The following is a 12932-nucleotide window of genomic DNA, read 5'->3' as shown; positions in this document are numbered from 1 at the left end:
CCTAAAATGTTTTTGGAGGAAAGCGGAGTACCTGGAGGTAACCAACTTAAGCACATGCGTACTCAAAGTTAAGTTGTTCCAATAGGTTGATTTAACCCATCGCTATAAGGGGTGCATAGTGTACACCTGGGCCTTAATGCTTAGGAAGAGGGCAAAGGGTCCTCTACCACATCGAAGAAATACAATGGAGTATGGAGGTGCAATGACAATTTATCTATCTCCAGATTGGAACCATTTATGATCCTCCAATCAGCCATTCGAGGAGCCAAAATAAAGAGCACACTCTGTAATTTAATGCAGCCCCTTAATCCTTAGTGAGTTCTCTGGGCCAATCAGAAGCATATGGCTCACTCGGCACCATTAGACTTTGAGAGTCTGATGAATGGGGAAACGCCAACTCATGAGCCCTCTCATTGCTTTTTATTGCCCAAGAAGGTCAACAGGAAGCTGGATCTCATTAAGACACACTTAATTTTAGCCCCTTGACTGCAGAAATTCAATTGTACCCAATGATTCAGCTTTTTTAGGGTTTCTCCAATATTTAGACATGAAGGGATCCGTTCGTGTGGCTGACTGTTCCCAAACATGGCAGCCAAAGAGAACTTCTGGGCTAGCAAAATATCTCTTGCAATCTCTTCATTGTGGGGTCCTTGGTGTCTACAACATTATTTCTAGTTTGAGGGGAAAACATCTCTTATTTGCATATCTGAAGTGTAATTTTAAGCTCCTGGGCCTTTTAAAGGGGTTTTCCTAGAATCATAAATGATCACCTCTCCACAGGAGAGATGATAATTTTTTTGATTGCTAGGAGCCCCAACCTCCATATTCATCTTACTGCACCCCCTGCAGTAAGGAGGAGCTTGAATGGAGCGGCGGTCGAGCGTATGCCTGCCGCTCCACTCAGTGCTGTACTCGGATGTTTCCATCATTCCCATAGAATTTGAATGGAGCAGCAGCGCAGATGCTTGACCGCCGCTCCATTGAATGTCCTCCTTACTGCAGTCTAGCGGTGAGGAGGAAAGGGGGTTCGGAACCACCGTTCTCTCATGATCAGGGGGGCCACCAGCGATCACAAAATGATCACCTATCCTGTGGATACATGATAATTTATGATCTGGGAAAACCCCTTTAATGCTAAATCTGTAACACGGCACCCCCCAGCTATAGTACTGGTCTTTTCCTGTATGGCAATGGGACCTTTAGGGCAGCCTTAGGCTACAGGCCCTGGTGCGACCACAACCTCTGCATCAGGCACCCCTTATAGTTATGCCCCTGCTTTGATACACTCTGCCTTGGCCTGGGTTTTTAGAGGCAGAACAATGACCGCAAACTGAATCTTTGCCTCATGAGAATGAAGGCCTAGCTATGAGCCTAGATTGGCTAATTTTTCTGCCCCACAAGAATTGCATCCTGATACAGCTGCCCGATACAAGAGACGTGGCGTATTTCTGTATACACTGTCCGCATCAATGCCGCACATAATCTGCGTTGCAGATTCCGTTGCGGCTTTGCCTAAAATGTCCAGTAAATTGCTGCGGATTAGCCATTGCGTATTCAGGTGAAGAGTACTTCCCTTCTCTCTTTTAAAACATTCCATGTCAGTCTGGCTATAGACCTCGAAACACATAGGTCCAGCCAGAATGAAGAAATATCCTGTTAGTAAAACCAATCCGCAACACACATAACATCTGCGGATTTAATTGCAGAATTTTAAATCTCCATTGAAGTCAATGGAGAAATTCCGCAATAAGTCCGCAACAAGTCCGCAACAGCCAGTGTATGCTGCGGACACCAAATTCCGCACCACAGCCTATGGTCCGCAGCGGAGTTTTCCGCCACGTCTGCACGAACCTAACTAAAAAGGTGTGGAAACCAATGGAGAAAATGTCCGCTGTGGAATACCTGAGCAATTTCCGCCACGTCTGGCCGTGCCCTAAGTTCCCACCTAAATTTTTCCCACCTAAATTTTTATTTATTTTACTTACATGGACCTTACATGGTTTTTTTCCGCTCATTTATTTACATCCATTTACTGTCATTAATATGCTCACGTTGCAGAATTTGTACGCCGGTGCCTTGTACTACATCTGTACAGCTGAAGGAGCCCAGACATATTATTAGACAGTGAATCACCAGAGGGCAGAGCGTCTGTGTTAACATCTTAATCACTGAAAGCGATGCTTCCCAAGGTTACTATACAATGACTTATGTATAATAGATAATAATGCCTCATAAGTATCGTTGTATGTTATTGTCAAGAAAATAAGACAGTGTGATGCCTGATTCTACACTCAACAATAGCTGCCTCCAGAGCATAAATCCTGATCACCAAATCAATGAGCAAACTGCTTATGCTGCTCTGAATACACTCTTATGAGCTCTGATGCTTTCACGCTTTACATTGCCAAGATACAGTCTGAAAGCCCACGAGCCTTAGGAAAACTAGAGAGCGTAGCGCTGTGTACTTTACCAATTCAATTCATGCCACTTTTAAACATTGTCCTTGAAATTCGAGAGGTGCAAAGTGCAGGAAAACCTCACAAGACTTCTCCTTATATTACACTGTGAAGGATTGCAGGTTTGTAACCTGTGACTCACTAGCCACTAGGGAATAGATAGATAGATAGATAGATAGATAGATAGATAGATAGATAGATAGATAGATAGATAGATAGATAGATAGATAGATAGATAGATAGATAGATAGATAGATAGATAGATAGATAGATAGATATGAGATAGATAGATATGAGATAGATAGATAGATAGATAGATAGATATGAGATAGATAGATATGAGATAGATAAATAGATAGATAGATAGATAAACAAAAGGATCCAGCAGCACCGGTATAGTGTGGGTGCAAGCCCAAGAGAGTAGACCAAGATCCCAATTGTATATAGTACAAAAATTAGGCAGCACTCCGTTTGTTAGAGGTGAAAAAAGAGGGTACTTTTATTGTCCCATAAGCAACGTTTCAGCTCCTTCCCCTGGAGCCTTTCCGCTTGAGAAAGGCTCTAGGGGAAGGAGCTGAAACGTTGCTTATGGGACAATAAAAGTACCCTCTTTTTTTCACCTCTAACAAACGGAGTGCTGCCTAATTTTTGATAGATAGATAGATAGATAGATAGATAGATAGATAGATAGATAGATAGATAGATAGATAGAGATAGATAGAGATGAGATAGATAGATAGATAGATATGAGATAGATAGAAAGGTTCTATCTATCTATCTATCTATCTATCTATCTATCTATCTACATATCTATCTATCTATGGCGTATCAATCTATCTATCTATTTTTCTCATATCTGTCGATCTAGCTTTTATCTATCTGTAATTATCTAATAACAATCTAGTAATTATCTATTTATTTCATTTTTATATTGTCAGAAAACAATTATAGTGCTCTAGCTAAGTGAAGAAGAAATTGTTCTTTCCATAGATATCCCGATCCTCTATTTCTGTCTAATGCTGAGTTATTTCTGTAGGCCAAGGATGACGACTGATTTGAATGAAGCTCTTGAACATGAAATAATACACTGTATAGCGATATCTAAATCAAAAGCTGCCAATGATGCTACAAAACCAGAGGTTACTTTTAAGTACAAAGGAATAAAAACAATCTCCGTGGAAAGTGATGAGTTGTGTTTTTTCTTTCTCATTGTTCCATTTAACTTTCTCTATAATTCTTCTTCTTTCTTCAGGTCACTTGGAATCCTCCACTCAGACCAAATGGAGATATATTAAGCTACGAGATCCGCATGCCAGAACCGCGCATCGTCCTGACTGACCCTACGGTTTTAAGCTATATAAGGACAAATCTAATCCCATACACCAACTATTCTGTATGCATAGTGGCGTGTTCTGGAGGAGCGTTATATCATGGAGGTTGTACAGAGAGCTTGCCCACATACGTGACCACACAGTCAGCACCTCCTGAAGGCATTCGGCCATTGTCAGTGATACCGGTTAGCGAGACATTCATTGCTATTTCATGGCAACCTCCTTTAAGGCCTAATGGACCAGATATAAGGTAATGTGACAAATATTACTGAGTGAAATCAACCTTAGTACAATGTTGAGTCTAGAATTTTGTGCTATTTAATATCCTATTATTGATCAAAACTCAAATTATCTGACACAGAGATCCAAGTCTTCTGTATAGACATAGAGTTAAATGATAAAATTCTGTCTACCTGCAGTCACCACTAGAGGGAGCTCACTGCATATACTTGAGTACGCTCCTCAGCTCCCCCTGGTGGTAACTACAGATAGACATATATGTATCACTTAACTCTGTGGCTGTGTGAAGAAAAACATTGGATTTTGAGTTCTGTCTCAGAAAAACCAAGCTCCGATTGTTATAAAGAGATTTTATGCAATTGATCAGCACAGAAATTTGGACCAGAAAATGAAATGATGTTAAGAAGATGACATTCACTTTAAAACGCAATGCTTCTTGGGAAATAGAGGTTTGGGCTGCATTTAAAGTAATAGAGAGGTTCTCCTACTCTTTATCTACTTGTTAGTAGAGATGAGTGAATCTTAAAAATTAACTTTTTCCGCATTTTGGACGCATTTTCTATTGCGGGGACAATTGAGGCGTCCATCGTCTTATACTGGCTAAATATGGGTCTGGGTGAGGCTCACGGCACCGACAGCTGGCATAAACCACATGTCAACTAAGTGATATAGATGTAGCAGAGCTGTGTTTGTCGATGCAGCAGAGCTGATATTTTGGCTGTTTTGACAGCAGCTACAAACCTGCTACGTTTTCTTAGCCCAGTAAATTATCACAATCCAAAGAAGAAACTTCCTCTCCCTTCCTCTGGTTACACTTCATGGATAAATGTATTTTTTTAAACCTGAATAACTATGTAAGGCCCAGTTCACACTGAGTATTTTGGCAATGATTTTGACGCGGAAACTGCTTCGGAATCAGTGCCAAAATGGGAGACAGAGGTGTTTTTTTTTCTCGGCCGGCTTTTAGCCCCAGGTTTTTTCTGCTTTCCATTTATTTCAATCGGAGGGCAGAGGCAGAAACCACAGCAAGAAAGAACATGCCGCTTTTTTTTTCTGCAAGCTGCCATGTCCGCTCAGGAAAGAAAATCTCCTCTCCCTCCCATTGAAATCAAAGGGGGACGTTTTCGACCGTTTTTGGCACTGATTGCAACGCGGTTTCCGCATCAAAATCAGCGCCCAAAAAAATGGTGTGAACTGACCCTAAGGCTAGATTCACACGAGCGTGTCCATTTTGCATCCGCAAAAAATGCAGCGTTACTGTTGCGTTACAGTTTCGTGTGCCATCAGTGTGTGTTCCGTGTGGCATCCGTTTTTAATGTCCGTGCTGGTGCACATTTTTATATTTATTTTTTTCTCATTTCTTTAGCAACTGGTGCGTGAATCACGGACAGCACACGTCCATGTGCTGTCCATTTTTTTCACGCACCCATTGACTTCAATGGCCTGCGTGGTGTGCAGAAACGCACCAAAATAGGACATGCAATGTGTTTGACGCAACGGACACTCGCTGCATGAAAAACAACGCGTGTCTGAAAAGCCCTATTGAATTTTATAGGTCCTTATGGTGTCCGTGAAGAAAACGGACAGCACTCGGACGTGAAATACGCTCGTCTGAATCAGGCTTAAGGGTTTATTCACACGGTGCGGTTTTGCCGCGTGGAGGAAAACCTCATTAAAAAACATGCGTTTTTACCGGGATTTGCCTCGATTTTCCAAAATCGCTGTAAAAAGTATGCGGTTTTTTTCAGTGCGGTTTTCGGCCGCGTGGTAAAAACCTTGGCAAAACCGCACCGTGTGAATACACCCTAAAGGTTCCTATTGAGTAACTGCAAGCAGAGATACCATGAGGAATTGCTAAGAAAATATTTCCATTATACAATGATGAATACATTAATTTGCTGAAACCGTTACTTACACGTATCTTAGGCTTACTTATTGTAATATTTCTTAACGTACTAGTTGGAAAATGGACAAATTGATTAGATAAATATTTAATGTATTTATATATATATATATATATATATATATATATATATACACATACATATATAAATGTCCTATATTTTGTCTATATTACCTACAGTGTCCATAGAATAAATGACATTTCTCCTTCTTGTGCCAAACACGAGACCACGTCTCTGCAGCACATCGCGCCAAACCAGCCTAATATTCAGATTAATGCAAATTGTCATTAGTGAGAACTTTCTGAGAGATCCTGTAGGAACTTAAATAATGAATGATTGCATATAAAGGATAAAAATATCTCCTCAATCACCCTATAACATAGACACATAAAAAATGCAGAATGCAATAAGATACAAAGTATCATTTAACCCTAACCAGGGCTAAGAGCGCAATTTATTATCATAGATTAAAATACCGTCACCGCCTCGGATACAACGGAAGCGTATGAGATACAAGCCGAGGTGTGATCGCACCGGTAGATGTAATTCTCCTGATAAAGACCTCTAGTAGATTTTCTGTGTTAAGGGATTTCTTCAAAAATAACAATTTGTTTTTCCTGCAATTTTTTTTTTTCTGTAGCAAAATAAGTTTGGAAACCGCAACATGTTTATCTGAGCAATTGTCCAGCTGTAAAAACAAAATAATGTTTGAAAACCCCCTGTTTTTGTTTAATAATATTAGTGGAGATAATCCAGACGCTCTGCTTGTCTTTTGTGTTAGATATGAACTCCTGAGACGCACAATCCTGCAACCACTTACATCAAATCCCCCTGAAGATTTAAATCTGTGGCAGAATATTTACTCAGGAACTCAGTGGTTCTGTGAAGATAAGGGTCTTAGCAGGTAAGATTACAAAACGGTAAAAAAAACAAGTGCTGGCATTTTTTATAGCGCATGTTGTCTGTGTAGAACCCAATTTTATAGCCGAGCTCTGTAGAAAGTGGAATATTATGACAAAAAGAACGTGTGAAATTTAGCTTTTGATAGGTTAAGGACAAAAATGTAACATTTTTTTAACAAAATTGACGTAAAAATTGTAAATACAAAATTTTTATTGATACAGACAAAAACGTGATATAGATACGACAGTAGTGGTATGTAATATCATCAATTTAGAGATGATTGACCTTTGCAGGTTATCGCAACTATTGCGCAACCTCAATGTTTCCCTACTAGCAGGGGCGTAACTAGGAAAGACTGGGCCCCATAGCAAACTTTTGACTGGGGCCCCCCCTCCCCTGGGTGTCACACAACCCCACCCCCGTGTAGATAGTGCCTTTTTTACAGCCCCCCCCCTGTAGATAACACCATACAGCCCCCACTGTAGATAGCGCCATACAGCCCCCCCCTGTAGATAATGCCATACAGCCCCCTTTGTAGATATCTACAGAGGGGGCTGTATGGCGTTCTCTACAAGGGGGACTGTATGGCGTTCTCTACAGGGAGGAGTGTATGGCGTTATCTACAGGGGGGGCTGTATGGCGTTGTCTACAGGGGGGCTGTATGGCGTTATCTACAGGGGGGACTGTATGGCGTTCCCTGCAAGGGGGGGGCTGTATGGCGTTATCTACAGGGGGGACTGTATGGCGTTCCCTGCAAGGGGGGGGGGCTGTATGGCGTTATCTACAGGGAGGACTTTATGGTGTTATCTACAGGAAGGACTGTATGGCGTTATCTACAGGGGGCTGTATGGCGTTATCTACAAGGGGGGCTGTATGGCGTTATCTACAGGGGGGGCTGTATGGCGTTATCTACAGGGGGGGCTGTATGGCGTTATCTACAGGGGGGCTGTATGGTGCTAACGCCATACAGCCCCCACTGTAGGGAATGCCATACAGCCCCCACTGTAGGAAACGCCATACAGCCCCCCCCTGTAGGCAACGCCATACAGTCCCCCCCTGTAGGGAACGCCATACAGCCCCCCCCCCTGTAGGGAACGCCATACAGCCGCCCCCCCTGCAGGGAACACCATACAGCCCCCCCCTGCAGGGAACGCCGTACAGCCCCCCCCCTGCAGGGAACGCCATACAGCCCCCCCCCTGCAGGGAACGCCATACAGCCCCCCCCCCTGCAGGGAACGCCATACAGCCCCCCCCCCTGCAGGGAACGCCATACAGCCCCACCCCCTGCAGGGAACGCCATACAGCGCCCCCCCCCTGTAGGGAACGCCATACAGCCCCCCCGTAGGGAACGCCATACAGCCCCCCCTGTAGGGAACGCCATACAGCGTCCCCAACCCCCCAAAAAATTGCGACCTATAGTGTGTCCTACAAATAACATGCATCCCCTATCCACAGGATAGGGGATACATGTGTGATCGATCGCTGGCATTGATAGGGAGAACGGTGGACCGAAAGTACCCTGAAGTTCTCCATGACTAACCTCTGACTTCCGGCGTCTGCGCAGCTCAATAAAAATGAAAGGAGCACTGGTCACGCATGCGCACAAGCGCGACGGGCGCTCCATTCATTTCTACGGAGCTGCCGACACAGACCCCGGAAGTCCGAGGTTTGTGATGGAGAACTTCAGGGGACTTTTAGTCCCCCGTTCTCCCTATCGCTGACAGCGATCACTCATGTATCCCCTATCCTGTGTATATCCTGTGGATAGGGGATACATGTCTTTTGTTTAATGGCAGAGCGGGGAGATACCTCCCTGCTCTGCCGTAGTGTTCAGTGGTGTCCCGCTGTAGCAGCCATAGCGGCTGCTAGCGGAGCCTCCGGCCATGGTGGTTACGCCACTGCCTACTAGGGAAAAAAGTTGTGCGAAAATTGTCAGAATTTTAATGTGGTCGGAATTCTTGCAATAATTGCCAGTAGCCTGCATCTTTTTCCAAACATTGAGGTGGTGAAACGGTGGCAGTAGCCCACAAGTTTATCATAGTCGTTACATAACAATGTTTCCATAAGAGTGAAATAGTCACACAACAAATGCAAAAAATCTCAACATGGTTCAAAATAAAATAAAAATTAGGTCTCGCGATGGTCAAAGTTACCCGCTATTTTACTGTCTCAATGTTTTCCTATGGATGAAAAGTAGCACAATAATTATTACAATTGGGACATGATCAGAATTCTTGTGATTGTCGCAAATAGCCCGCAAATTTTTCCCCAAAAGGGAAACACTGAGGTTGTGCAATGGTCGCAGTAACCCACAGTATTAGCATAAACACTACATGACCTCAATGTTTCCCTGTTGGAGGAAAGTCATGCATCAATTGTAAGAATTCCAACATGAGAGTTCTTGTGATTATTGTACGCAAGTTTTCCCCCATAGGCGGTAACCTGTTATTTTACTGTGACCTTTGGGAGACCTCAATGTTTCCCTATGGGGGAAAATTTGTGTAGAAATAGAATTTCAGAAATGACCTTGCAAGCTTCTTGATTGGAACGTGATCAAAAGGGGCTGCGGGACCTATGGTCAGATTTGACCTACAACCACCGCAAGGGGAAGATTACTGCATGACCCCCGTTGTGGAAATAGGTGTGGTCCCAAAGGGGGGGCACACATCTTAGACATTTATGGCATACCCTGTGGATATGCCATGAATTTCTTAGATGGGAATACCCCTTTAAAGGTTTGTCTCATGCCGTATTATGGCATGTGATTGTCATAGAGGGGGGTCCCACGAACAAAAAGCAGTTCTACCCGCATAGAAGCAAAACCGTTTCTCAGACTGCTTTTCAATCGGTAGGAAAGGGCCAGAAACATTTCTGAAAGAGCTGCTCTTATATCAGTTGCATTTATAAATCATAGCCCTGATATCTCTGCAAAAGTACTAGTCGAAATTCTTAGTTGGCAATAGAGTAGTAGTCCGCAGGTCTACAGGACAATGTTGCTTAAACAAGAATAGTCCCAATGGAAACAACATCATGATGAAGACTTATCTAATAATGACAATACAAAGCAAAAAAAACGTGTAAGGAAAAGACAAGAACTTGGAGTGAACTGTTGACCAAAAAGAACCAAAAAGAATTCAACTAAACACCAAAATTTTCTGAAGCTTCCAGATGTTGTTGGGTTTTTAACAAGGCAGGAATCCAAAATTCACCTCAAATCCAGCCATGAATCGCTTAAAGGAACAAAAGCATAAAGACTATATGTCACAAACAAATACACGGTAAACAGTGAGGTTCCTGTTCTTCCCAAACCTCTGTCCCTACCTACTTGTACGAACCGACCTAAACGACGGCGCACAACTGGGCGGCGTTCCCTATACTAGTACAAGTGAAACTGACAAAAGGATAAGACAGAGACAGTACGAAATAACAAAGGGTCACCTGGGAAGTACACGGAGGGAGAGGCATGGCAATTGCGCCACGGACAAGTCCGGGTGCAAAAGGCGGAGACAGGTGCACAGGGTCAAACCGGGAGAGCACGGAAAAAGAGTCAGAAGGCAAAGAAAAGTCAGGAGTCCAGCCGGGGTCAGGGGTCACAAAGGAGTCAAAATGCAAGTCGCTCAGGATGAGTCTGAAACCAGGGAAAGTACAGGGCTAGGAAACACTAATTACAGGCAAAGGCCTACTACCCCAGTCTGAACTAAATAAGGAGAGGGTGGGAGCTCAGGAACATCAGCCAGGTGTAATGACGGGGTAGGGAGACAGACAGGTGAGCCCTAATCTACCCGCCACTCAGTCCCTGCCTACTTGCAACGGCCCGTCCAGGCGACGGCGTACAACTGGGCGACGGTTCCTACGCTAAATAAGTGCACGACAGACAAACAGACAAGGGTACACAGAAGCTAGGGAAATGGAGCAGTTGCCCACGGCAGCACCGTGAGCAACGAGAGTAGTGAACGAGCGGAGTCAAACCAGGAGTGTACGAGGTACCAAACGTAGAGCAGGAGAGTAGTGAACAAGCCGAGTCAAACCAGGAGTGTACGAGGTACCAAACGCAGAGCAGGAGGGTAGTCAGTAAAGCCAGGGTCAAAATGAAGCAGAGGACAAATAGTTCAAGCAGCAGAGCCAGGATACAGGCAGAATCACAGGCAAAGGAGGAGCAGGAAATGCAGGTATAAATAGATAGAGGGCGGGAGCTTGCTCCATCTGGCCAGGCTGTGATAGGCTCTCCCACTCCTAAGCCTCCCAGCCTGACTGGTCGAAGATGGAGTCACTCTCTCAGACTTAGGAGCAGGTGCAGACTGATTACCCACGGGCGTCGACACAGAAGCTGTGTCTGGCAGATCCTTTACACCAGGCTTTGATTGGCCTGAAGCTCCTAAGCTCCTATTGGCTGAAGACTGCCTCAGTCTGCCAGGCCTGGCGACGGCCGTGCGAGTAACTCTCGACGTCCTGGAGACCGAGGGAGCCACAGGAAGGGAGTACGTGACACTATAATCAGAAGACTTAGAAAAATTAAACAATGAAGCATAAATAAACTATTTCAGAATAAGCCATGGAGGGCTTATAAGAGTTAAAAAGTAGGAGGAAGACAACCATGAAGCACATGGAGGAACTAGACGTAGGCATGGTGTCAGCCATAAAGTCTTTCTAAAACACAAGTTAGATATTTCAACAAGGCATACATCCAAAATACACCTCAAAGCGAACAATAAAGCATAAGATCTATCATAAAGGAATTAAAAGGAAAGATGAGGTCAACCATGAAGCACTTATAGGATCTAGAAAGTAAAATGAATCCAACCATGAAGCACTGATATGACCTAACAGGAAGCAGGAAGTCAGCCATGAAACACTTATATGATCGTAAAGGTAGGATGAAGACACTCAAATCACTTATGGGAAATAAGGTAAGATGTCAACATCAATGTATTCTAGGGACTGAAAGGAAACATGAAGGCAACCAAGAAGCACATCTAGGAACTAAAATGGTTGTGGAATGGCCTTCATAGTGACAGGACTTGACAATGATTAAAAATCTATGGGGAAATCCCAAACATACAGTGGAAAAAGAAGACCTAACAAAATAATTCAGGGTACAAGTTCTTGAAAGGGCTAGAAGACCATTAGCTCAAGGGAACATTTGTAGGCTGAGATTTCCACCAAATGGGATTGCTGACAAGGTGGATAAACTAAAGGGGACCAGATTTAACAATTTTGACGGACACAAAAAGGCTTTTTGTGATGCCTCATACACCTGCAAAGGTGTGTACAGCTGTATAAATACAATGAAACCTCTCCAAAAGACCACCTGTGAAAAGAGACCACCTTCTAGAAGAATATTTTTTAACTGCAATTTTAGGTGGTCATGTATACTGTAAAACTCTATTGACCCTTAAAGGGGTCATTCAATTTGAAAAAAGTACATTCAAGTCCATATACCCCCCCCCCCCCACATATATTCCACTTAATAATATATGTCATGTCTTGAAGATCCACCATGTTCATGTTCTGTAAGGCGGTCACGCCATAGCTTCCACGCTGTCTCGGTACCTGATTAGTGACATTTCATATTTTCCATCATGTGACGCTTTCCCGGCATTCACAGCGCCGAGAAAACGAAACATCACTGATCATGTGACATTTCCTTTTCTCACATTTTCACATCTCTAGTGACTTTTCTGCCTCTTTCAGAAACACCCCCTGTTATAAACTCAGGTCATGTGACTTTCCCCCCACCACTACCCCCTGAACAAAACGTCACAGGCTACACGAAGAAGGATTATAAAAAGGCTACATTGGGAGGAAACTTGGCATGGAGGCAGGAGTAGGGACATTTGCAAGGAGGCAGGTTGTGGTAAGAACTCAGACAAGGGAGGCAATAGCTAAGTAGATAGGGGGAATGAGGAATGATGGGAAATATAGTTTTTAAAAGAAATCATGCACGGAGAAACTTCCCAATGCAAAGTAATGGGGAATGTAAACAATGGCGCAGTGGGAAATACCGCAATTTGCAGAAAATTTCACAGAAAACTCCTCAATAGGAACCAGTAAGTAATTATTGATGCAAAGAACATGTTTTATATTTTTGTTAAAAAGGG

General features: G+C 43.5%; 1 protein-coding gene across 1 annotated transcript in view; it reads left to right on the top strand.

The window, feature by feature from the left end:
- USH2A (usherin) overlaps positions 1 to 12932 on the top strand; it is a 593484-nt gene that overhangs the window by 376429 nt on the left and 204123 nt on the right. Inside the window, exons 41-42 of the mRNA XM_075863335.1 lie at positions 3709 to 4037; positions 6713 to 6835. Coding sequence (XP_075719450.1) covers positions 3709 to 4037; positions 6713 to 6835 — 452 coding nt within the window. The remainder of the gene's footprint in view (positions 1 to 3708; positions 4038 to 6712; positions 6836 to 12932) is intronic.

This window comes from Rhinoderma darwinii, chromosome 4 (assembly GCF_050947455.1).
Source record: "Rhinoderma darwinii isolate aRhiDar2 chromosome 4, aRhiDar2.hap1, whole genome shotgun sequence".
Lineage (NCBI taxonomy): Eukaryota > Metazoa > Chordata > Amphibia > Anura > Rhinodermatidae > Rhinoderma > Rhinoderma darwinii.
Note: the sequence above shows the minus strand (reverse complement) of the source record. Positions and strands in the feature narration are given on the sequence as shown.